Source organism: Lepisosteus platostomus, chromosome 14 (assembly GCF_059453375.1).
Source record: "Lepisosteus platostomus isolate fLepPlt1 chromosome 14, fLepPlt1.hap1, whole genome shotgun sequence".
In the NCBI taxonomy this organism is placed as follows: Eukaryota; Metazoa; Chordata; class Actinopteri; order Semionotiformes; family Lepisosteidae; genus Lepisosteus; species Lepisosteus platostomus.
The window spans coordinates 37,761,503-37,788,396 of record NC_142624.1 but is presented as its reverse complement, the minus strand read 5'-3'; the positions used below and the strand labels follow the sequence as shown (position 1 = coordinate 37,788,396).

At 43.0% G+C, this 26,894-nt stretch overlaps 2 protein-coding genes and 1 long non-coding RNA gene across 37 annotated transcripts in view; 1 reads left to right on the top strand and 2 right to left on the bottom strand.

The window, feature by feature from the left end:
* clasp1a (cytoplasmic linker associated protein 1a) overlaps positions 1–18,828 on the bottom strand; it is a 98,650-nt gene extending 79,822 nt beyond the window's left edge. For all 35 annotated transcript variants that reach the window (XM_088606140.1, XM_088606141.1, XM_088606148.1 and 32 more), the window contains exons 1-2: positions 18,673–18,828; positions 15,294–15,827 (exon numbers count right to left, since the gene is read on the bottom strand). In XM_088606140.1, the coding sequence (XP_088462266.1) occupies positions 15,294–15,488 (195 nt within the window). In that variant the 5' untranslated portion in view covers positions 15,489–15,827; positions 18,673–18,828. The remainder of the gene's footprint in view (positions 1–15,293; positions 15,828–18,672) is intronic.
* LOC148649450 (uncharacterized) lies at positions 3,318–7,968 on the top strand. The gene is made up of 3 exons (XR_015926355.1): positions 3,318–3,427; positions 4,302–4,413; positions 5,342–7,968. It is a non-coding gene; the product is annotated as an uncharacterized LOC148649450 (long non-coding RNA).
* A 4,280-nt stretch (positions 18,829–23,108) lies between the features above and the next one.
* Positions 23,109–26,832, bottom strand: nifk (nucleolar protein interacting with the FHA domain of MKI67). The gene is made up of 6 exons (XM_088606139.1): positions 26,610–26,832; positions 26,123–26,251; positions 24,888–24,996; positions 24,324–24,535; positions 23,833–23,898; positions 23,109–23,520 (listed from the first exon to the last, which is right to left on the bottom strand). Exons 1-6 carry the CDS (start codon positions 26,724–26,726, stop codon positions 23,380–23,382), a joined length of 774 nt encoding a protein of 257 aa, XP_088462265.1. The 5' UTR covers positions 26,727–26,832; the 3' UTR covers positions 23,109–23,379.
* Positions 26,833–26,894: the final 62 nt, after the last annotated feature.

Sequence of the window (26,894 nt, the reverse complement as noted above, 5' to 3'; positions counted from 1 at the left end):
CTCTGCTTAGCACTGTGGCTCCAGCCTCAGCACTGTCAGCAGGAGTCTCTCATTGCCAAGCAGACAAAGCAGAAGTCTGGCCAAGCCTGAGACCAAATCATCTGTCCCTGTTCAGGACATCACAGCAACACATTTTTTTGTGGCTATTAAAACAAACACAAAATTAAATACTAAAGGCAAACGGATAGATTATTTAAGTGTATGTTTTCAATAAGATTCAGCAGGCAGCAGGATATACCTGCTTGACATGAGCCCCAGACATGATCTCCTCAAACTGCTCCCCAATGAATACGACACACAAAGATTGCTAGAAGCAAGGGCACGATTTAATTGCACTGCTGACCATTCACATGTCTCTGCACTACAAAAAAAACAAACCTGGAGCACGTCGCTAAGCACAATCTTTCCTCCCGCAGCAAAGTACAGTGGGATTCCCTTAGGCTTCTCAAAAATGTCAGGCCAGTTTATAATGGATTCTGCACCAACATGCAGAGTTTTTTTTAATAAAACAAAAAGCAGAGCAGAGCAAACGTGGAGGGTTTCAGAGACCTGCACAGTAAGGATCCAAATCTTTCCACTCAAAAAGATTCATACCATGACTCAGTCCGAAGCACTACATGTGGTTTACTCCCACTGTGCAAGTATAACATCAACCCCACATCAGCCTACAAATATGTACAATACTGGAAGAAATGAAGAAACAGAAACAATGCTTCATTCTCTTTTAGATAGCCGACTGCAAGAAAACCACAGAATCTGATCATGTTCCTTATACTCAGACAATCATTATGCAAAGTGTTGCAAAAGATGCAAAAAGCTCACAGGAATTAAGGCGGTCGTCTGTCTATAAAAATAGAGATAGCAGTCAATCCAGTCTATTTCTGCTAAATCCGTCTAAACTTGTTTACCATCGTTGAGACAAGCATAGATTTAATCCAAAAAATACTGCACGTTCCAGCTCCTGACACTTGGTATAATACTCTAATAAAAATAAGAGTCCCAACATCAAAAGCGCCTCCAAAACCACAGACGATTATGCCAACTGCAACTTTCCTTTCCAGACTTTCATGATCAATTTTAAAATGTATAATTGGTTGCTGGGTGGCACAGTGGTCCAGAGGTTAGCATTGTTACCTTGCAGCACTGGGGCCCTGGGTTCAGTACCTGACGTGCTTTCTGCCTGGAGTGAGTATGTTCTCCTCATGTTTGCATGTATTTCCTCCTGGTGCTCCGGTTTCCTCTCTCAGTCCAAAAACACACTGGTAGGTTAACTGCCTTCTGGGAAAACCGGCCCAGGTGTGAGTGCGAGTGTCTTTGCATGCCCTGCGATGGACTGGTGCCCCATCCAAGCACCCAAGAAATGATGTGATGATAACTGGTTCGACAACCGGCATTTTACAACCAATACTGTCTTGCTAACAGGACAGCAGGAGGATATCGTACTGCCACTAAACAAACAGAAAGGAAATGGCCACTGTTGGGGTGACCACATTTCCCCGAGCTGAGGAAGAGGCACCCAGCTTTCTGCGGGACAGCGAGCTCTGAAAACACTGCCCATCTTAAATACAGGAGTGCACCGTCCGCTACGGGAACAGCCACAGGATACAACCAGAATCTCAGCCCTTGGTTACTTAAACTGGCTCTGGTAACAGTTTGGTATGACACAAGAAATTCGCTGGAGGATTTTTTTAAAAAAAGTCCATGAGAAAAATAAAAGACTGTCATTTCCATAATAAAACGGAATAAAATATTATTATTACAATGGAATGCCATAAGAAATGGCCAGATTAAAAACATCCAAATGCACATATTCTTGGCAACCCTTGGAGATTTGTTTCTACAAGAATGTTACTACTGTAGTGGTGTTAACTACGAAGGCTGTTTGATGGTATTTGTCATTAGTTAAGGGGTTAACTTAACGAGCGATGAACTTTCTTTCACTACATCTGAGAGACTGGAGGGTCCTGGCCCTGGGTACGCTGCCTTTCAGGGTCCCATCAGGGGCAGAAGGGCTCAGGCTTCATTGAGAGGCTGTCTGTTGCACCTGTCTGTGTTACTATAATCAGGCCAGAGCTCTTCCTCTGGACAGTACATACCTCCCCTTTTATGACCATTCAGCCACTCGGCAGATGGGCTTGACCCGTGAGAAGACAGGAGCTGCGCTGTGAACCACAGTGGGGGGTTTACCTGTCGCACAAGTGACAGAGTCTCTTTCCCAGTCCAATACCGCGAGGAGCTCCAGAGCCAGAGGGAAAATCAGATCTCTTTCAGCAAGGGAACATTCACTATTTAATAGGATCTAAATTCACACAGTAAACATCTCAGTATTCTGAAGTTCCTACCGAAATTTCAAACAATCCTATGATGGCAGCTAGCATTTCTTTTGAAATGTTTTTTTTGCTTGGGGTTAGCAGAACCTGGGAAATGTACCCCCAAAGCAGAAATAAACCAGGGTGTTGGCTTCAGCCATACGGCCAGAGAGCTGGTTCCACACTCCCACAGCCCTTTAGGTTAAGAAGTGCTTCCTGTTCTCAAGTTGAAATGTCTTTGCATATAGTTTCCACTCGTGTCCTCTGGTTTGTGGTGCACAGCTGATTGCAAAGTACGTTGTTGCTTGGTTAAAGAACTGACAAGTTGGTTAGGCAAGACCTTCATTCATTTCTAAATTCACAGTACTTATTCCATAACTTTAGGGACATCAATACAATGGATCCTGTAATTTACTTCAAGAAAAAAAAACTATCCTAAGTGAACCAGCAATTGTCAAATATCTACATATCTACTGAACAAGACACTAAAGAACCAGCCTGTGCTTAACCTGGTCAAATCCCACTAACCAATATGCCTTTTAAGACCTGTTACAAACATGCCCGCTGATCCGATTTGGATGCAAGCAGCTAATTTATCTGAGGATTTAGGTTTTCAAGCCATTTCTCGAAAGAAGAAAGAAGTATTGGCGCAGCAGCATGGCTGGTTCGCTGGATTCAGACACCCACACAGACATTTACAATCCGTTCATTTGACATATAATTAGATACACACTGCAGATTAGCTGCTAATCCAAAATTATAGATTGCCGTAGTTAAATCTGAAAGACCAGCAGAGATTAACAAATGTTTTCTTTCCTCTCGCCTTTTTATTTTTGCTGAATCATTAGTATAAACATGACTTCAATTCTTTACACTTCTAGTCAGCAGTTATAAAAAAAAAACCTGAAACACTGAGAAGTAACCCTGCCAAAAGCTTGAGCTGGAGATAAGTGTATTCCTGGACCATTAGCGCCTTCTAAAAACACTTCCTGTTTTTACCAAGGAACAGCCTCCACAGCACTGAGCTGGCAGAAAATCTTCATGGAAGCCACAGCATCTTGCAAACAGTACGGGACGAGCGCTGGGGATTTTTCTTCTGCCGAACGTGAGAAAATAAGGTAAATTAAATGCAGCCTTTCGTTCTCTCTTATTTAAACACCGAGCGAAAATTTCACTGCACATTCGAAATTGAACTCCCAAATAAGCTCGCGCAGGACTATGGTTCGCCCTAGCCAGTGTAGATCGCAGTGCGAGTGAATGAAAGCAGCTGTCTGCTCTGCCCCCTGCAGCCATGAGCGTGGTGTTCTGGAGAGCACTCGACGGGAGTGGGCCCAGGCCAACAGGAATGGCCCGCGTGCTATCTCAACAAAACCCGGGCAAAACCGCAGTTGCATGCTTTTTTTTTTTTTGCCCAAAGCGACCTCATTACTCTCCAAGCAAAGCTACACGTCATTCTTTGTCAGTGACCTATTAGAAACCACGCTGAAATCTGTATAGTAGAAAATTATTTTTAAAATGTCTTCATGCTGTATAAAACCTCTAGGACTGTGTCCTGTCAAACCTGTATACATATATCATCAGTTCAGTCTGAAAGGCTTTACATGCACAGCTGTTGTAAAGCACGGGTTCTGGAACACTGTCAAACACAGGCTGGTTTGTAGGACTATTTTAAACCAAGGACTTCATTATGCTGCTATGTACAATTGGCTCATTCATAGGTTACAATTGTGATCTAAATGGATAAAAATGTTGATCTGTCGTGTTGGACTAAAGAGTGGCTTTCAACGTCTGCCGAGATAGAACTTCCAGCAATTAAAGTACTCGTACAGCCCGATTCAGGGGTCACTAACTAAAGGCCAAGACACATTCCAGGTACAAAGAAAAGCAATATTTGAGAAAGAACAAGAAGTACAGGAACACAGCAGGCTGTGGCAGCTGAGATCCACATCTTCCTCGAGTACCTTCCTCTACATGTTTTTTGTGCTCAAACAGGCACCGATTTCTCTGGAACCTTCTCGACCAACAGTCTGCTGGGAAGTGAACTGTCAATTTGTCAATGACTGAACAAAAAAAACTGGTACCGTCAATCAATATCCTGTTCAAGGTCAGTAATCTGTCTGGCCTAAAAACTAATGCTTGTGATTTTATTACAGTATTCCAAACCAGCATTTTTATTACACTGAAATGCTTGCACCTACTAGCCAACAGGAATTCATGTTCTCACTTTTTAACAAAACACCACAGCTAAAAATCAACAGCATTGTACACTATACAGTTTGACCTAGTTCAAAACTTGATTTGAATTCTAGGATACATTTTTTCAAGTGATATTTGAACCTGTTTGGAAACAGGTCTTGAATTAGACAAGCTGCCAATGAGTAAACTTAGAAACGCCTAACCCTTATGAAAAATACTGTGTTCGTTCAACGACATGTGATATAAAAGAAGTTTTGATTCCAAAACAGTTGATATGCTTTATTCAAGTGCCAACTACAGCTACTAAAATAATATATTCTCTGTGCATTCTAAGCTTAACCATTCATGATCTACTTAACTCTTACAAATTCTTGGAAAAAATAATGGCAAGACTACTTTCCAAACAATTTATTCATTATTCTCATTGCATGTCTCAATTAAAAAAAAAAAATGATATTGGTAAACACATGATGTACCATAATAGAATTCTACGTATTCACTTGCAGAGAAAGCTAGTTAAATGCAAAATATATCATCACGTTTTACTTCACTAACTCAAAAATTATCATCAGAGCATTGCAAAAACATAACATTAGTGAATTACACAATCACAAAGGCCTGAAACACGGCCATCTGAAGTACACAATGAAACCAAATAACAAACGTCATGACTTACAGACTGTATAATATTGATAAGTCAGAATCTACATACTGTGTGCACTTTTGAAGGTGAGGTCATGCAGTCCCCATGACTGTCACTGGACCCATACCAAAGGGCAGACATGATCTGACAACTTATTGTTTCTCTCCTTCACTGTGTCTGCCTCTGATGGAAGCTGTTCACCGCCTCTGGCCATTGACAAAATGCTCCTCAACTCTCCTGAAGCAGCCCAAGAGACTACCTCACCACACTGTGGCCATAACAGGTGGTCTTCTGGTCAGGCAGCATGCAAGCGCAGAGCCCTGAATCTGACCGGATATCAACTGGATCACACTACAGATAAGCAGGGTGACTTAGAAATGGATTGATACTGCTTTTCTGAAGAGGAAGACAATATTCCAATAAATTACTAATATAAACCAACACCCAGAAAAGAAATAAGTTAGAAGCCAGCACACATATAGTCACTTTTCCATTCAGGATAGCATTCAACGACGATGTGATCGCCAGACTAATTAGATACAGTACTAGTAACCAAACAGGCTAGACTAGCCAAATGGCCTTCTCTCATTTGTAACGTTTCTTATTACAAGCCAACAAACACATATGACAACATATAACAAGTTCACAGGGTACTTTGCGTGGAGAACAGAGGCTGATTCATTTGCTATGGACACAGCTCTACACAGCCAGGATGTATGAAACCGTAGTTTCTAATATACCAACAAGATGTTCGAAAACACGAGTGAAAGTCAACACTGATTTAGAAAAAGTGGGCTTTGCTTAACTGAACTGTTACAGTGCTCTTTAAACAAGCAACAGCAGAAATAGGCAAAGATTTATAAACAAAATGAGAAACCATGAACTTGAATAACCCACTTACAAAAAAAAACTTAGGTATCAACCAAACAGGCTCAAATTAGATCAAATGGACCCCTGTCATTGTTGCATTTCATATATACTTACAACGTGGTTTTGGAACTTGGTCACATTTCAACACAAACCGCATTTCTGATAGTACCTCAAGAAAACAGGACACAAGGCGATTCGGGAAACCAAATAAAGTGCCTCAAAACTGCAGAGTGGAGAAATGCTATACTATAACATCACAAAATTATTCACAGCAATCAGCTTCACCACCAGTAGTGAAGAGCTATTTTAGATATGTAGGGGCACATTGCAATTGCAATTGTGGGAATTACTTGATTACTTATTTGAAAAAACTAACAGAATCAAATCCACCCATTATCAAAAAGTCACAGCCATTCGGAGATGATCCCAGAAGTATAGGGTCCAAGCTGGGACACACCCTGGACATGATTCCAATCCACTGCAGGACACATAAACACATACTGTACAAGTACATGGGGACAATTTGGAGATCCTAGTTAACCTAGCCAGCACGTTTCTGGAAGGCAGGTGACGACTAGACCTCTGGAAAAAACCAACACCATACAGAAGGTGCCCATGTCCTTAGTCGAACCCGGGACCAAAGAGCTGCAAGGCTGCAGCACTAACCATCATGCCAATGTGCCACCTAAATTGGCACCATGACTCACCAAAAATGGAAGGATTGCAGGGCAACAGTATGTTTAACAAGCAAAACATTAACTACAGATCTTCTCTCACGTAAACTTGAAGAAATTAAAAGGTCACCTTACGAGTAGGTCAATTGACAAAAGATGCCAGTTTTTATTTTTACGTATGCTTTCAGAATCTGAGAATCAGTGCTCCAAAAGGGGTGTCCCTGCTTACAGAAGCAAAGAAGCACTACGCAGACACCTGCAGTTTCATTAATCTGGACAGGCACAGCCTGCAGCAGCTCTGAGATGTCACAGCACCACAGCTCCATCCCAGACAGTCACTTCTTAATGCAGGTACGCCGCACAGAGAGGGATTTCATCATCTGCACAGGAAACGTGCCACGAATGCGTGCGAACAAGATGAACTCCTCTTAGTGGCCTCCTCTCCTTTGTAACCATTCTTATGCCTTAATGGCGCAAGTGGAAACTTAAGGGAGGTTTTAAACAGGCTGGGAACAGGAGGCATTTCATTACACGAAGGGGGACTGGAACCAGCCATTCTGTCAAACTTGACTCAATAGATTCTCCCAGGATCCAGCTGATTGGGAAGCCTTGCACCTCCTAGCTGCTAGTGAATGTACAACCTCCGTGGGCTGAACGGTCTCTCGTTGGTACTGTGGCACACGGGGCATACAGCCACTTCGGTGACATCCATGCCACTGGAAATCTTCAAATTAAGGTTAAAAAAAACCTTGCTTCTTTAAACTCCTTCCACCATAAAGCAAGAAAACATAACATTCATTAGTCCATAGCTGAAGTTGTCTCCAGACAGAAATATTATTAACACTTGAAATACAAAAGGGAGTGCTGTTAATGAAAACAAACTAGCTGACCAATCGTCTTCCATGTCTATTTCGTCTTATAATGGGATCTATTCATCTCAATGTTCAGATTAGCCACTGGCTGTGTGGACTTCTGATCCGTTGTCCTCTGTGTGCTTCATTTAAATTAGCCAAGAGACAATTCATTAAAAAAAAATATTGACTCATGATGGATGCTGCATTGGAGCTCAACTGCTGGATTCATGTTTCTCCCTCTAAGATAACAGCTCACGGTGCTGAAAAGATCAGCCCCTCGAGAAGTTAAACCAGGAGTCCCCCCCCATCTTTTAGACTTGATCCTTGGCTGTTACTAATAAATTCAAGTTTTTCTCATTCTCCATAACACCAAGCTTCTCTTTGGGTCATTTTAATCAAATATTAAATGCATGGGAATGAGGCTGGGGGCACTGCTGCACGCTGAATGGCACCAGGAAAAACTCTGTAGTCTGGACCTCAGCCCTCGCGTTTGTAATAATCCTTGTTGGCAAGACAGGCCCTTATATAACCCAGACTGGAAAAGTAGAAGTGCTTTTTATAAAGGCCTACCTTTTCAAATACTGTTAGCTTGCTTTCAAACAGAAAAAAAAATATTTGCACAAAAACAAAAACACAAGGACCACTATTTGTGGAGCAAAGCTCAAACACAGAGAGAAGCTCATCTGAATACAGACAGTGATATCACAGGGATTTAAAGGATCATATATTTTAAGCGCAGATATAAAACAAAATCATACAAATGTAAGCAAACCTACAGATTGAAGAATGGTCATTCCAGTATGGTACATACAATCCAGTATCCAGTATGAAACAACATTGCAGAGTTATTACTGTGTATGATTTCCCTAGGCATTAATATAATCCTTGCAGTGCAGACATATAGACCAATTCAGCCACAACTCTAAAAGGACTACTGTAGGATTTTACACCACTCCTTATGCTAATGACAATGATGAGCTGGTCCTACAAATGTTCTATTGGACTCAGGATAAAAAGCTACCCACAGTGAGTTCCATTTACACTCTACTGGACTCAGGTCACGAGAACAGCCAGCCAAAGGGAGACCCGAACATAATACTAATTAGTAATAATTGCTTACACTTATATAGCGCTTTTCTGGACACTCTGCTTAAAGAGCTTTACAGGTAATGGGGATCCCCTCCACCACCAATGTACAGCATCCACCTGGATGATGCAACAGCAACTATAGTGTACTAGTACGCTGAACACACACCAGCTCTCAGTGGGGAGGAGAGCAGAGTGATGAAGCCAGTTCAGAGATGGGGATTACTAGGAGGCCATGATTGGTAAAGCCCAATGGGGAATTTCGCCAGGACACCAGGGTTAAACCTCAACTCTTTTCATGAAACGCACTGGGATTTTTAATGACCACAGAGTCAGGACCTCGGTTTTACTGTACCAAAGGACAGCACCTTTTTACAATATAGTGTCCCTGTCACTATACTGGGGCTTTAGGACCCACACAGACTACAGCGTGAGCGCCCCCTATTGGCCCCACTAACACCTCTTCCAGCAGCAGCCTTAGCTTTCCCAGGAGGTCTCCCCTCCAGACACTGACCAGGCTCACACCTGCTGAGCCTCAGTGGGCTGTCAATTGTGAGCTGCAGGGTGATATGGCTGCTGGCTAGACCACAGATTATTTTGAAGTCGTGCCACTGTAATCCTGACTATATGTGTGGTCTCGCACTGTCCCGCTGGAAAACCAACACTTCCTGGTTGGCTGGCAGAAAGGTGGAACCCGTGTCTTCACTGGAAATCTGCGACGAAAGACGATTCCACCCCTCTACCCCATTAGTTGGCTTATACTACACACTGGTCAGTGTAATGCTCAACACGATCTCTCCAGACACGGTCTTTCATCAAGACCAGCACTGGTAAAACGACATTCGATGAACAACAAACTCCACTACTCTCTCTGCCCCCACCTCAGAAGTTTTCTGGACCACAAAAGAGGGCCATGTTCCCTTTCATCAGTCGACATCATGAACACTGAATGACCTCCCAGCAAGCAGTCCGCTTTCAATGATGCACAGCGAATCGCCAGACCAGTTGCCGCAGATGGATCAGGTGAAGGTCATGGTTCTGGGCTGACATGGTAACTTTAAATCTTCCACCATGAGCTTTCCTCTCCCCCAAAAGAGCTGGTTTCTCTGGACGAGTCTGCTGAATGCTGATGCAGAATGTCTCATTCTCCAGGAAACGACATGGAGACGAATGATTTCATATCACCACTAATTACGACAACAACCCAGCAATTTTTATCATTTTATACTTTTCTTATGTTGGCTCCAAACATTTCTGAACAGCCATTTATTCTGATTCTCAATCAAGCTATTATTAACAGACCTCAAAAAATACTAAGCACCTATCCCAAACTACTTAACTATTTAACTCACTATTTAAACTGCAGGCTACATAACAGTATGCACGCATCACAGAGGTTACGGATATAAAACTTATGTTCTAGTTTTTCTCTGAATCAGTACAGAAAACCAACAAAATTCCAAAGGTCCAGCAACTTGTTTTTACATGACACATAATACTGTACAGAGGCAAACAGAAGAACCTCACACAGTATAAAATGCCCTTCGCTCAAGAAAGATCATATTGCAGTGAGCTGGGAAAGAATTTCTTACCAAAAGAATTTCACAGATGGAAAGGCTTCACTGAGCATATTTGTTTAATATGTCTGGAGGAGGGATAAACTACGATGTTTCCACATTCCTCATAATCACAGAAGTCACCTGTCAAGGACAAATACATAGGACACACATGCATGGAGATACTTGTTTCCCAGTATGTATTTATATTTTAATTCAAAACAAGATTTAATTTTCATTGGTTATTGTGGTGAAGTTCAGATGACTTCACAAGACCTTTCCACCAAAACGGCTTCTGGAATTCAAAACCAGGCTGATACAGTAAAATGTACAACAGACTGCATACATTCTCAATAGCAAATAAGAATGTCCTAACTCATGTGCATTTGCAAACACACCAGTTACACTAGAAGGATGACTACATTCTGGATTCAGTCATACCTTCGGTATTTCATACACCTGCTTTGTGATGATGTTATCAGCAAGGCAAAATACAGTGCAGTAGGGCCTTGTAAATGGAAAAGAACATTAGCAAAAGTTCACCAAAAACTGCTCGGTTTCAGTTTTCTTATTTCTGTTCTAATCCTGTCAATTGAGAATGATGGATCTATAGAGGTTCATTATGGTTACTGAAGGGAATGAGAAGGGTCTTCTGCACAAAACAGTCAGTTTCCGTAGAAACCGCTACCCCACGGGACCAGGTCCTCTACACCACCTGGACACACAGGTGTTGTTGTGCAAGCCCTGTGGGTAACTGCAGACCGGGCTTCCCCGTTTTCACTGCTGGACACCAGGAGTGGAGCGGCACAGTGGCTTCACAGCCTCGGGTCCCGGGTTCGATTTCCAACGGACAGAGTCTGAAAGCTCCCCCCAGGTTTGAGTGGGGCTGTCGCCGGCAGCTGTTGCTTTGTACACCTACAAGAGGTGTGCTAGTTCTGCCAATCAGCCACTGCGAACTGTCCATCCCACCGGAAAAGAAACCTCGTTCGCTCTGTCCGGTCAGGACTGGCCCCAATGTCTTTCTGCCCTACACTCACTGCTGATGTCGATTCGATATGCCACACCAAGAGCCTTGTCCGTGGACAGACAGTTCTAAAACGAAGAACTTAAGTTCCGTTTGGAATGCTATGCACTTCCTTTCGGTCTGTGTAAACTTCACGGTGTGGTCTCCAATAAAACGTGGCTTCACCAGATTCTTCCACCCCTGAAATCCCTGGAGACAGGGCAAGGCGGCGGCACAGCTCAACACCAGGCAGGTGACTGCCCCGCAGCGGGCAAGTGTTCACAGTGGACACAGCAGGCAGAGGCGGCACGCGACCACTCTTCACCTCCTGCAGCACCAGGCCCTCACCTAAACCAGCTGCAGCTGATCAGGGAGAACTGCCCTTCTGCCTGAAGGCTGCAGAGAAACAACGGGCCCAACTCCTTCCCTGGCTGGGACTGTTCTCTAAATATTTACCAGGGCATTAGCAGGAAGGCTGCAGCGCACAAGGCCGTGAGCACTCCAGCAGTAATTAATACACTTGTTTCTTAAATACTGACGAGGTGTAGGGACAGCACTTCAAATCTAAAATCGTAAAAAAAAGTTTTAATGCAGGATTTAAAATGACTGTGTGACATTATGGCTTATGAATATCACCTTTAGGGTTTACAAGCAAAACCAAATTAAAGCAATGACAAGCTATAAGATGCAGCAGTATTTTAAGTTTCATCGGACTGAATCTTGTTTTCCACCTACTTTTTAATAAACAAACTCAGATAAAACTGATGCTGTAAAAAAAAAAGTATTTCAATGTTCCACCGTATACGTGTATAAAAAACCACCTTGTTATTTTTCTGCTGTGAAATATTTTTTTTCCCCGAAAAAAGGTTCTATACAATACCTAGTTTATGAATGTGAGGACGCTCTCCAGCTTGAATGTTGTCATGCCGGAATGAGACTACAGGAAGGCTCTACCGTACTGGACATGTCATAAATACAGCAGCCTGGGCATTAGCCTGTCTTCAATACAACAGTGTTAAAACTGTAACAGACAGTTACAGGGTTTGATCCTGTACTACTGCAGTCAGATTCAGGTCATGATTCTAATGAGGAGGAGCCTGTAAAACCTTGGATGTAAGCAAAAACGTCTGTGAAGATTGTGAGCTACATACTACTCAGATTCTGAGTCAGCAGAAGGTCTCCCATGTTGTTATATGTATTTTTTCACTGTATTGGGTTTCTTGCAAGTTTACGCCTATTTGAAAATATTTAAAAATGCTTCTGAATATTTTAATGAAAGCGCTGTGATCTTTTTAACGAAGATGTGTCTGGGAATGAACAATTAAACCACCTTTGAGGATATGAACATAAGAAACAAACACTAAAAACAAGAGGAGGCAGTTCAGCCCAAATAACCTGTTTGGCAGAGAGTAGCCAATACATCCGAGGAATTAATCCAGAAAGCATCTTGGAAGAAGCCAAGGTATTGGCTTTAACTACATGACTGGTAGTTTACTCCAGACTCCCCCAACCCTTTGAACCGTCGTAAAACCACTGTTTTCCATTTGAGATAAACAGGAATAACAATAACAAAGAAAAAATATCCGTGATCTAAGGCCTGCCTTTAGCACAGCATCCCACTGGACTTTAAAGATGCAGCCTTAGAATAAACAAACTCTTAAATCGCTCTTAAGAATGATAGCTCTCATTCTTAGAATAACTATCAAAACTCAATAAAAAAAAACGTTTTTAAATCATCCTAGATCTATAGCTATCAACCAGAACATGCGCTCTTGTTTTGGAAAAGTGTGACACTATCAACACTGATTATTGTACATCACACTGTAATGGAAGATGTTTCCTGTAAGAACCGAGCAGCCAGAATGGCAAAATTGTTGACTCATTTGGCTACAAGGTGGAGATGCCAAACACCAATCAAAACCAGGCAGACACTGCAACACTTCAACTCAGCTTCCATGCAAATGTCCACCTCTGAAGGGTTTAACTAGAACGGTAAAGTCTTAGACTCATTATAAGATTACCTCCGATAAGTGCAAACAAAAGTCATTATGCCTGAAAACAGTTACAATGAAAGACTGTTTTTCCGGTCTAATTGCCTAACATAAGCTAGGAAAACCATGGGCATACTAATGGTTTAGATGCCAATGTCTTCACTAATGATGTAGTAGTTTTTTTTTTCCATATTAAACATGGAATTCTTTTTCCTGACATCCAGAAATGTGTTATGCCGACGGTAAAAGTTCTTTGACTAGATCCAAGTCGTGTATGGATCGCTGAATATAACAGGGAACAGTTCCTCTCTTCACAAACAGGAAAACAAGCAAAGGCAACTATTCTTAATTAGAGCATGTCTTTCTGCACGGCATCAGAACGGCTTCCTGTTCATCTTGCAGCAATAAGGGCAACATTGTTAATTACTTATCTTCTCCACCATGAGCTCTGTTCCAGCCAGATACCACACAACAACACTGCTCACTTTTGTGGCCTGTAATGAACTAGAACGCTTCACTGAGTGCAAATTCCAGCAGCAGCTTCAAGCTTATTTAAAAAAAACCTGGCTATCTTTGACCATGCTGAAATGCTACGCAGACCCTACTGTATATTACTTTACAGAAAAGTTTGGGATGGATACTTACACAACCTCAATTACTCACTCTCAGATACTGTAAATAAAGCAGCAAGTAAATACATGTTTACATTTAAAAGCCAGTATGCCGTGCCAAGCATAAAGGTTGTGTTCAACAGACATAATATCATGGAATAATCCTGGTTATCTGCACTTCGAAGAACTAGGCTACAACCCAAGAAGCAATTCAAAACCACCTATCCTTTCCTCTCCTCCCAAGCAAAGATGTGTGAACCCGCTGTGTGAAGACAAAACTTCAAACGCTGTTTTTGAGATGATTAGAGGCTGTATGTTTGGTGGCAGTTTTTGAAGGAATACCAAGTGAAATGCCTTTTAGAGGTGATGTATCCAGAAGGAGCAGGCTCCATGGCTGAAACACGTCTTCTTTCTTCTCTTTCAGCAGGAATAAACCTATTACTTGTTCCTTTGCAGCCTACGCATGCTGACGCAGCTCCCCACCTGAACTGCTATCCACTAATTGAACCTTCTCATGAGGGGACAAAGGGTGAATTCCAGTTTCCACTAAGAAATTTATTGTAATGGATTAAATCACGTTGTAGCTACCCCACACACCACAGATCACTGACATTTATGAGTTTTTAAAAATCTGTTTCCCAAAAACTTTTGAAAAGTTATGACACAACTATGCGACTGTAACGGTTTACTTTTGAGTAGAACATTTTCAAAACTAAAATACACAACAGAGGCTTTTAACCACACTATACTGGTATTCGTAAGTAGGAAATGCAAAACTGTTTCTGCATCATTCACTACACAAGATGTACCTCATACATCTCTGCTTCTGTTCTGTCAAAAACTGTTTCTGGTTTTCACCACCAATTAACCTGTGTATTTAAAGCCTCATTTCTTAGATTAGCAAAGCCTGACAAGAAATCGTTACCTTACCCATTTTTGTACAGCCTAGCATGGCAGTAAATATTTATGGTTTTGATACAGGATGTGCATTCCAAGTCATAAAATAGAGTGCTTTACACTTTAAGCGAAATTCAATTTAAAGATTATTATACAAATTTCTCATATAAATGGAAGAAAGGAAATCTAAAACTGACCATGTTTCAGAAAACTCCACAGAACTTGCACAGTCAGGCTCAAATTTAATCAAATTTCTAGTTTAAGATGTTGGGATACGTCTAATGTCCCATTCTTCAGAAAATAAAAACAATTTGTCGTATTTTGCAACAGGTGTTTTTCTCGTTGTTTCACTGAGCTCACTCAGGTTCATATAAGGCCCGATTCATGAATTCAGGGTTTCGTGAAGTGGAAGTTCACGAAAGTCAAACTAACACTAACAGAACTGCCAACTTCAGCCCTTGATTTCTAACAGCTGTTGCTTCCCCACCCCGCTGCTCATATTAGGTGTGCAACTAGCCATTAACAAGGAACGGACCACAAAAAACCGCACTGCCCGAACCCGCGGCCGAGTCAAAAGACGCTCTGCTCCCCGCAGGACCTCACCTTAAAATTGCTCGAGTTGACCCAAGAGGTAGCAATTCCATCCACCATTCTGTCCAGCATGGTCTGATCGTGCTCCAGGTCCGACGATTTCTGCCGGTCCGAGATGTAGTCTATGAGCTCCTGGCCGACCTGCAGCCTCCTTCCCACATCCTTCTGCATCACCTGGGCCATGCAATACTCCATGCTGGGCTCCATGTCTCTCCGCAGACCAGAGGATCACCCGAGGCGGCAACAGTAAAAAGACCCGAGGGTGGCCGCTTTGGAAAAGATACAGACGGACTTATTTTTATCCCGGAAGGTTGACCCTATATGTGCTGAAGGTTACTGAGGGGCTGCAGCACGGAGATGCAAGCTTGGGAATGAAAGCAATGCACCATGTGTGAGCAGGCAGCAGCTGGCCGGGTTTTTTTCTGAAGAGTCCAAACCAAGCGGCTAGTAGCAGCAATACTGGGAACAGCAGCAGCAGTGAGAGAAGAGGGAGAGGCTGGAACGACTGTGCTTCATAATTCACCACTCCGCAGCTCCTGGGCAGCCCTGTGAGGAGAACGAGGAGAGGGTATTAATAGCGACCTGGGTCAGCTTTTGACTTTCGCTAGGCTACACCTGCAGGCTAGCTAACCTCAGAGCTTTCCCCCTTGAATGTTAACACAAGCGAGGGATTCGAGAGGCGTAATTTAAAACGGAATGCTTAGGAACTAAACTGCCTGTATCAAATGACTTTGGGCACGAAACAAACCTACTCATGAATGATGAGCAAAAACATACTGCTTCAGTCGTCAAAATTGAAAAAACAAACGCACTGGTGTGAGACCAGAGGACCTTCCTACCCAATGATGGAAAAGCACTGAGTCAAAGGCCAATGATATCATTCACTGGAGAGATCTGAACATGTTCTAACCCCGTAGACCTCTCTCCTCTCAGCTCTGACACAAAGAGGTCCCTCTTTTCTCTGAAGGAGATGGCAAACTGAGGTGTCCAGGTCATCTGGAAACACACTGGCCATCTTCATCTCCAGCAACATTGTTGTTTCTGAAGTTCTAACTAGTACTGGCTTGCCTACTGTATACTATCCACCCTGGGACCCACCACTCTGCTTTCACGCATCTGACATGACCTTAAAGCCGCCAGTCTCTCCTCACTCAGCATCACGCAGGGAAGGTGTCACAGGATACAATGAAGCAAGACCTTCCATCACTCTTCTTTTATTCTGTTCTTAATCTTACAGTTCAATTCGTAACTCAATATTGGTCTGTAAAATAATAGTCTGATGCTGGAATTCTTACTGAAAAACAAATACTCCCCTATGCCCCCCATAGTGCAGACAAACTCAAATTCTAGAAATGAAATTAAAAGGGCTAAAACTACGCCATAGTTTCAAACAAGATGACTAAAATCCAAATACAGCCATGGATTTACATCTTTAGTTTTAGTATGCAGTATGTCATTATTATACATGTAATCATTCAGCCAGTTATTCATGAAACAGACCTAGTGTACTGTCTATTGCATATTTTATTAAACAGCACAGTATAAATGATACCTGTCTGTCATGTTAAATTTCGGATGAAGTCACAGTAGAGACTGAGTCAGCTATTGACCATGATCAACACTTTGACTCAAGACCTGTACATTCAAACAGTGGCCTACTTTATAGTGTATCCATGGTCTTCAAAAGGAAACAAGGGCTTTTAATCACTCTTTAAAACAGACACGCAAACACAAATTCAGATCGTTCTGATTTGTTTTAGCCTGAGCAGTAAGTATACTTAAGCATACACCAGTTGGAGTTTTTTTTACAGTTGATTACTCATTCACTTCACTAAAGGTCCCTATAAAACACACCTGAGCTTTATTAGAAGCACTGCAGTCATGAGGTTAATTAGATAATTAGACAATTAAGTGGTGGGGAGTGGGTGGAAAAACCCAACTGGGTCAGGGGGAAGTCCCATCTTAGCACTTTCATTCATCAGCACTGCAAGTCTCTGTTCCAGCCGCCCTTGAACATCAAAGGGGGGCTCCACACCTGGGTTCATCAGGGAGTAAAGGGCAAATTCGGTAATTGATTTATTGGAAAGTTCAAAGTTATATAATGGAAGGGACTAAAAGAGTTAAGGTCGGCCATTCCGGCACTGGGTCCTTAAGAGCTGAGCCCCTGATTAAAAAAAATATAAATGCAGGGCTTTCTGTGGGGTTTCCAAGCGCCTTTATTTCGAAGGGAAAGCCCTCAGTACTGTATGTGCAGCAGAATCATCTGTGGACTTGGCATGGTCTTCATCTTGTAACGGATTAGCGCAGCCTTACTCGGTACTAGACCGGCACCTGGTATTTAGGGGATTAAATGGCAGATTGACTTGCAGAAGGACCTCCGAGTTACACGAACGAGTTCTTAAACCCTAACAAAGGTAATGGATCATTATTTTATTCATGTCCTTAGGTGCTCTGCTGGTATGTTGAATACTTGCTCCCCATTGTCGAAACAAATCTGCATTTACGTAGCGATTTCATTAAAACGAATAATGCAGTGCTATTAAAAAAAAAAACAAGATAGACAAAATGTACGAATGCCGATAGATGGGAGTCTGAGGGGTGCAAAAAAGGCAGCCCCACACGCATGCTATTTTATAGATGTTTCCATTCGACTGGCCTGTTAATTACTTTTGATCGCAGTTTTTTAACCGCTTGTTTCCCCTGAGCCGAAGACGAGGAGTTACAGGGTGACGGTGACTGTCAAGGGTGCAGGTGTCGTCGCGCAGTGTCGTTGGAGGTAACCGCACTCGCACCCATGCGACCTGCTCCTGCGGGGCCCCGCTATTTACAAATGAAGATTTCACCCCCGTCTCCCCCCCACACTACCTCGCTAGCTTCTGCTGAAGGGTAGCTCTGCAGGAACAGCCACCTCCTCCTCCTCCTCCTCCCTTCGCCCCACACCGTTCAGACCGACCGGTCGGTTTCTCACTGACGCCACTCGGGTCCCGCAGCGATTTCCCCGGCTTAGCGGGGCGCCGAGGTCGGGCGCTCGGCCCGGCCCGGCCCGGCTCGGCTCGGCGCGGCTCAGCCCAGCCGGCTGCGATACCGACACGCCGAGCCGCCGGTCCGGGTGAGCCGAGCCTCGGCGGGGCCACCGCCGGGCAAGGAGGCTGCCTCCTCGGAGGACGGCAACGGACTTGGGCGCCGCGCACCTCCCCGATCTCTTTTTTTTTTTTAAATAAATGGCGATACATGACGGTGCGCGATCATCCAGTCCAGCCAAGCTACCGTGCTTCATTGATTAGCCAGCACTTCGCCAAACAATACCCCCCACAAAAAAAAAACGATTCCCACGATCCTGCCCGGCACCCCCGGGCCCGAGAGCCGCGGGCTGTTTTTCAAACGCATTTACCGTGCTCATCTCCTTGCAGCTGATCGCAGACGGGCCGGTTAACACCCAGGTAATCTCGGCATTTGCCCCCAGCCGTGCTCGGCGGTTCAGGCTCCTCTCCACCCCAACTGCTGTTGCTGGACAAGAATGGAGTCGGCAGTGCGCCTGCGCGGCAGGCCTGGCCCCTGGAAATTGACGCACGCTTCCTGCCCGGCCGCGGAACAATTAAAGGAGTAGCGCATTGAAACGCTAATTGCCCACTCCGCAATCGTCTGACACCTTGTTTGTGCAAGTTGTACGTGGGGAGGTGTTTAATAATGAGTTGATGTCTCTTTCTTTTAAGCGTAAACGTGAAGGGTCAGGTAACGGGAAGAGGCTCATTCGGCTAACTGCTGGCGTGGAGCCTACGTTTTTTTTTTTTCTTCCATAATGTAATGTTACAGACGGGCAAGTTGTTCTACTGTAAAGCCCCGGGGACTAAAGAGAACTGTTTTAATTAAATAAAGCACCAGATAACATCACTTCTTGCACCGGCATGCTTTTATAAGCTTGGGAGAGGACACGCAATGTTCCAAGTATTTAAATCTTGAGTGATACCAGCCAAAACGACCATGCGAAGCATCCTTGATAAGCATGCACGTTTAACTACCCGTGACAAGAGTCATTTAAAAGAGAACTTTTTTGTTTTGAAACAGTACTCTGTAATATATCTTTTCATCCCTTGTCCAGTCAGAGGGATCACAAACATTTGATGCTTTGAGACAGGCTGGCTGGTAACCAGTTCCTCTGGGTATATCACACTGAAGCACAAGTTAGATAACTGGTACTGCATGAGGAAGATCATTGTTTTAGCTGAAACATTTGCAATGCGGAAATAACGGAGAAATCTTGTTAATATGTAGTGTCAATTTAGCTGCAGTCTCATTTCTTCTTAGGACATGAAACATTACCACTGTTGCTCGTGAGTGTGCAGTCAGTGACTTTTCTGCAATGAATACCCAGCACATGTCCAGACCTACTGTATATAAACTCTTCTGAAACAACCTCCTCCTCTGCTCTACAACCTATTGCTGATCTAATAAAATGCAACATGCAACATTTGTCCAGCCCTAGATGTGACTGTAACAGGGTTCTCTACAACCACTGGAGATTTCCAAACACAGGCTGGAACTGAAGTTACCACCCACTCAATTGCACTAGGAAGAGAACTAATATTCATGTATTGGGTTTTGTTTCTTAACATCCATGGATGGATCAATATCTAAATTCAAGGGCGATGTTAGATTTGATCAATTTAGTATCTTAACTGGGTCGATTAAGTCAAGGATCACGGGCTGTTGGTATTTTCAATTTCAGATCTCTAAACTACTTCATTGTACCTGTCACCTGCTCTGAAGCCGGATCATAAGAGAGACTGCAAATCAGGAAGTCTAGGAGGCCCTGAATGCTGTGAGTTTATTCATTTCATCCCGGCTTTCCTTGAAAGGAGCCAGTGTTCCAGCTTCAACAATGTGGCCGCGGATCGTATTACACACTCCCACCACCCTTTGTGTAAAGGAGTTCCTTCTGTACCTCCTGTTACAGGCATGTCCATGTAGATGTGACCTGTGGCCCCTGGCCTGCGGGCCTCTGGTTCTGAGGACATGTGATGGGTTGAGTTATCAATGCTGTTGAGGGTTTCTGTCCAAGACTAAAAGGCTTTGGTAATTGGGTATTATTGTAGTCTGTCAGTGCAGGCTATTATTTTAAGCCCTGGCTGTTGTATTCGGGCCCTTTTTTTGTAACATCATTTTCCACAACATTCTAAATTAAGTCTTATTACTACATTGTACATTTTCTTTTATCATAATGCCAATTCCAACTTTTTTATATTGCTTCCTACATTGTCTCAAAGATGGAATGATATCAACAAATTATTTTTCATCCGCAAGAATCTTCAAGCACAGGTTTCATCCTTCACGTATATTGTTTGGTACTTTTGTGTAGTACTCGTCTGCATGAAATGTCATCTGCCAGTTTGCCTGGTCTTGAGTTCTGTATCTTTTATTTCTAAGTTAACTTCACTAGGTTACTTACTATGCCAGATTCTAAGATCATTGATATTGGAAAGTGTAGATGGCCCATTACAAATTCTTGTGGTACTCTAGCAATAAATTGCTCACGTAAATTTGAGCATTCACTCCTTATCTGTGCTGTTTTCTATTCTTTAAGTCTATCCTAGAAAGCCTATTCCCTGCCTGCATTTGGAAACCATCTTTGATGAAGACCTTAATCAAAAGCCTTCTTAAACTCTTAATAAACCATATCATACGTTCTGTGTGTCCGTTAAAGTTGTTGATTGTTCAAAGATGTCTAACACTATCAGTTAAAACGGAATTGGTTGCAGGTTTTAGAAATTAGTGAGTTTATAGAGAAGCTTAAAATGCAGGATCGTGGTTCTCCGGGACCAGGGCTGGTCATTTTCGTGCTAGAGCCCTATAAGAAATATTTTACATTGGGTTTCGTTTTTCTTTACATGCAAGACGATGTATTTTTAATAAATTCAAGGCATAAGGCAATCAAAACAGGATTCGGAGGTTGTGCATATTCATAAGACAAACGAGTTGATCTTTTATTCCCGCATGGACGGGGTTATTCCGAAACTAATCCAGCACTAATTATGACCGCACAGGATGTTTCCGAGTACTTTATTGACGTGTGTGAGGGAAGCCTGTCATTACTCGCACTCTGCCTTTCAGATATACCATAAACACCGGGGTTTACCCTTTGACAAGAAGAAAAAAAACACCTTTCAGCTGAACTAGAACCGGAAACCGTAGTACTTTCTCAATTTTATAATAACAAAACCTAGAAATCTGTTAAAGGGGGTTTTAAAAGATTAAATTGCTTATTATGCGCATTCCAACCTGGAAACACCTGCTGCATGAATGTAGTGTGCTTTTAGTAAAATGCGCCTATATGTTTTACCGCTGAACTGTAGGTTAATAAACGCAGCAGCGATCCGATCTCAAAGATGAACATTTAAACGCACCATCTCAATGGTGATTGATCTGACTGACCTGGCGACCGCAGACTGAAGCGGCCACACGGGGAGCCTGTACGTCACAATAACACGAGAGGCTACAGTAGGGTAGTGTTTCACAGGCTAACGGGGTGAAACTCGAGTGGGAAAGCGAGAGGTACAGGATGGTCCGATTGCTCCTTGAACCCGGCGCGGCTAGAGGGGTTACCTACTAGCTTCACTCTCAGCACGTAAGCAAGGTGGCAAAAGAAGGGCAGTTCTATTGCACAAACAACAAAACCTTTCAGAGCACCTTCACCGATTTGTCATTTGAATTGTAAATGAAAGGGGTGAAAGTTTTACATTTGAACGTGATGAAGTACGTTTTCCTCGGGTCATATGAAAGCTGATCCTCTTAGGATTTCATTTTTTATTTAATCGGTTTTCAAAGGAGCCGCAACCTAAATTGCAAGTCGCATCCTCTCAACGGGCGAGCAAACGACATTTACATTTCTTGCGCTGTTGCTCGTCGTTGCTACCGTCTCGTTTCCTAACGTATGAATGTATCGCCCTCTTGTGGACTTAGCAAACATAACAGTTTTTCTACCACTTAAATACAGGTCTCAACATCTGCAGGAAACGCAACGTATTTGAACGTGCTGGTTCTGTGCACAGATTCTGAAAGTCTACTTACCACATACTCGACAACATTAAATACATTAAATCCCCACAAAGTGAGATACCGCAGCCGCCTTGCAGTGTACCAACTTCACACCGCAGCTGAAAACGCATGTCTGCGTGTCCAGTGGTATGAAGAGCGCAGATATTGGATGACTGGATATTGGAAAGTAAAAAAAAATGTGATTTGGTCAGATGAAACATCCTTCACCGTATTCCTGACAGACAAGTGCACGTGTGGTGTCAACCTATAGGACCGCAAAGGATCCTGGTGGGTCTGTTTTTCCTAGCATAACTCCTAGGTACACTCATTCCCTTAGAAGGCAAGGTCGATGCTAGTTTCTACTCAATGGTACCGGGTGAGCTTCATCCCATCTTGCCTGCTGGAAGGGGCGTCGGAGCATGTGTTGTCTCCCAGTGGACAGGAGATCAAGATAATCCGGAAGTCATGGAATTCGCATTTACCAGATCTGGACCTCCTCAAGCATTAGATATTCTTAAACAACACCCGACACAGTGGCTTCCTCCTCCATCAAGCAGGTATGAGCTGAATGACTTTCTTGTGGCAGAATGGTGCAGAACTCAAGGTGCTGGAAGACTCTAATGCCACCACGCAGACAGGTTGTACTGGCCTCATGTGGTGACCAAACACCCTGTCAACTTACTCCATATTTGTGTTTCCATTTTTTAACCATTTCCTGTAGTTACTTCCACTATGCTGGAATGCTAGAAGCTCAAACCATCATTTAAATTATTCTTAAAGAGGTAACTGGTACACTCCTGATTACAACTCATATATTTATAATACAACTGCTAGCATTCACAAGAATACAAATTGTACAATATGAAGGCAAAGTGATTTGTACTGTTCTATTATAATACAGTACGAGAAGTAAATGAATTCTAAAGGTTTCTTCCTTTCCTGTTTGCGGAATATCAGTCACTCCTGCAGGAACAATTTAAAAAACAGAGTTTAAGGGAAGATCTTTTACTTCCACAGCAGGTTAAAGATTGAATATTGCCCAAATTAGTCCATTTTTAGTTCCTCATTAGCGCGTCTTCTTTTTGCCTTTTGACTTCTTTGGTGCAGGTGTGGCCTTGATTATAATTTCATCATCACCATCGCTGTCCTCCACTTTCATTGACTTTCTTTTCTCCAACACAGTTGGTGTGCAGACTGGCGTGACATCCTACAGACACAAAGAAAAAGACACACACTGAGTACAAAGCTTCCTAACAGGATGCCCTTTGAACATTAATAATTTGTTGCAGGGAAAAGTCACAGAGAACATACCAAAATTGATAACAGGTTAGATCTTATAATCTTCCCTGTCACTATGCGGGGAGAAGAAACCTTTTGCAATCCTAAGGGCTCATATTATGGTGCCTTGAGTTGGTTGACTGAATCATACATGCAAGTCTCAGAGTTAAATTGTACAGCTTTGCATGTTTCCTACTCGTTTTACAATACGTGTTTTAAAAGACACATTAATACAACATACTAGACTGTCAGTCGTGGAGGCCGAATTCTCTGCAGAGGTCTTCTTCTTTTTGGATACTTGGGCAGACTAAAAAAAGAAAAAAAAACATACATTATGAAGCCATTTACAAAATACCATTCAGAAATATTAAGAGCACAGTACAGTTATTTCAACTTCTGAGAACCCTTTCATGATGAAGCAGAGTTAAGCGATAGCCACACACCCCTGCATTAGCTCAGTGACAAAGGCCCTGTTTAGTTAAAAACAACTAGAAAAGCAGCAATTAAATATCACTTTTTAACAGACGAGTTATGCTAAAGGGCCCCAAAAAGTTGCACGAGTAGTGTAGATAATTATATTCAGAGATGGCGTTTTTATTCTACAGACAGACAGCAAGAAAAAAGGAAAATAATCTGTTGAGAAGACTTTGCAAGGAACGTTTTTAGGACTATACCACTGCACAGGCAGTACCTTTATTATAGAGCTATTCAGGCAGTTTTAAGCGGACTTACAAATCCCGGGAAATCATAATCTATTCCTTTCTCTGCCAGCCTTTTTCTTAAACCTGCTTCCTTTTGTAAAAGTCTGCTGGTCATCTGCGCCTTCTGCCGAGGTGTGCGCTTCCTGTTGTAGCGTCCGACCGCTGGGCGCGAGGGCTTCTTAAACGGAGTCTGACTTCCTTTGAAAAGCTCCGGCTTCACCTTTTCGGGTGGGATAACGTGACCTGCGGAGCAAGGCATAGAGAAGTTCACCCCGACTCCGTGCGTGGAACGGTCCTGAGTGATTTCTATGTGGATAAAAAACAAACAAACCATCTCTTTGTACCCCCCCCTCAAACTCAACCAGAGCTCCCACAATAACCTGTCACACTGGTGAGACCGAACTGATGTAAGAAAAATGGAACTGGCACCAAAAGGACACCGCCCCCTTTCTATAATCTAGCACTTCCCAGGCTAAAAGGACAGAAGTCAAGACTTTTCAGAAAATTCTGTTCTTAAAAGAGAGATTTTCGGACATACACATTACACAATCACCGCAAGTGTTCCAGAAACACACTTCATCCCTCCCTTACTTACATTTTATGAGCCTTTCACGCAGGAGATAATTGTTCATCGTATCTGCCACTATCTTAGCCACTTCGTCGCACTCAAATTCCACAAACGCATAGCCCTTGCTGCCACCTGTCTGAAAACCAAGAACAAGGTGAATGAATAAAGCAAGCAGATGCAAGGATTTTAAAATTGCATTTAAAATCCTTTTGTCCATGTGCTTTGAAGAAAGGTATTCTGCCCGAGGGACAGACATGAAGTCAGAAAGCACACATTTGTTTTCCCACATCAGAACCCCCGTTGCGCTCTTTGGCCCAATTAATGGATATCTTTCGATCACACACGCCTTAATCAGTATATTGAAGAAGAATGATTATTCTTGTTCCCTTATTAAGAACACTGAGAAGAGTAATAGGTTAAATAGCTTCACATGCTTTAAGGACGAAGAGTTGATTGAAACATTCATTTCACAATGGCAGTTTGAAAAATACACTCTCTGCTCCTCATAATCTAAGAGTGCTCCTTTTCGAAGGAATAGTCGTTATGCATAAAAGCTACTGCATTTGCTAAAGGACTAATATGTTCTGTTAAATGACCAATAGTGACACTAAAGGCAGGTAGGTTAGGTCCCCTTTTCAGGCCATCAAGGCCCAGGGGCAATGGGGGGGCAAGGGCCACCATTGTTCTCAACCATCCCACACTGGAGGTGGAGGCGATGTGGTCAGCACCACGCTCCGGCGGGTCTATTACCCCCAGAAGGATTAACCCCCGGTACTCATGTGGAAAGCAGGCTGAGTGGACCTGGGAGCCGTCTGGAAGGAATCAGAGCTCCATCGCTTGCCCCTCCCTGGGATCGAACCCGGGACCTTCCGGTCAGGAGCTACCACGGCTCCAACGACACTAAACATTTACAGAAATTTAATTTTGTTCATTACCAAATTGCAAAAGTAAATGCGTAGATATTCTCAAGCAAGACCACAAACATACAGGGACATTAACTGATGCAGTAACTGCATAAAACAAAAGAAAACCTTAACAACTAATATATTAGAGATTACAGATGACAATTCATTATGGAACTATGAAACGGTTTTACTTTGCAACAGTATCTGATTTTTCCGTATTTACTTTACGTATTAGCGTATATTTTGTAAGTTCTCCTGTATAAGGGCATCTGTTAAGCTTAATAACAGCACTGCAATGCAAGAACTCTGGAAATGCCTATATAACGGAACCCACATCTGTAATCTAAAACGTCCCACCTTTTTACTCCTGGACAGTCGTAACCTTTGAACTTTGCCAAACTGGGAGAAGTACTGTCGGATCTGAGGCTCGAAGAACCCATTGGGGATGTGGCCGAGGTAAATCACACCTGGGGTCAGCCTCTCGTGCTGCCGAAATGAATCAGGAAGAAAGTGAAGGAAACAACAAACACAACTCTTAACAAAAAAAGCCCACATTAGAGGCGGATAACTTCACATTTTAAAGGGAATGCTCTCGCTTCAGTAACATGACGCCACACGTAGGCTGCTACTGTGTTCCTCCTCGCCTTCATGTCACACATGCCCCGAACAGGACCCCCCGAACAGCACCCGCACAATTTTATTTCGAAATATAAAAGCGCATTTCGACCTCGATGACTTCCGTGGCTACACCGTAAAGTTTAAAACGCTCGATTACATACAGATTGATCTCATCTCGACCTTTTAATCTACACGCTCTGTTTCTTTGATGGGGGAGTTCGCTTACTTTCTTAGATCGCTTTTTCACTTCTCGCACTTTGTTCTTAAATTCAGCCTCTTCGCTCGGATTCAGAGCGAGCAGGTTCCGGGCGGCTGGAGCAGGGGCCGAGCTGCCTTCTGTCATCGTCGACGAAAATGATCAACCTTTTCTTTAAAGCGGACTATTTTCCTCCTATTCCTCCACTCAATGCAGCACCACAACCACGTTGTTTCTTTGCACTTCGTACCAGAGAAAGCAAGAACTGAACAGAGCAACTTGGGGGGGGAATGACACTTTCTTCTTCTTTAGCGC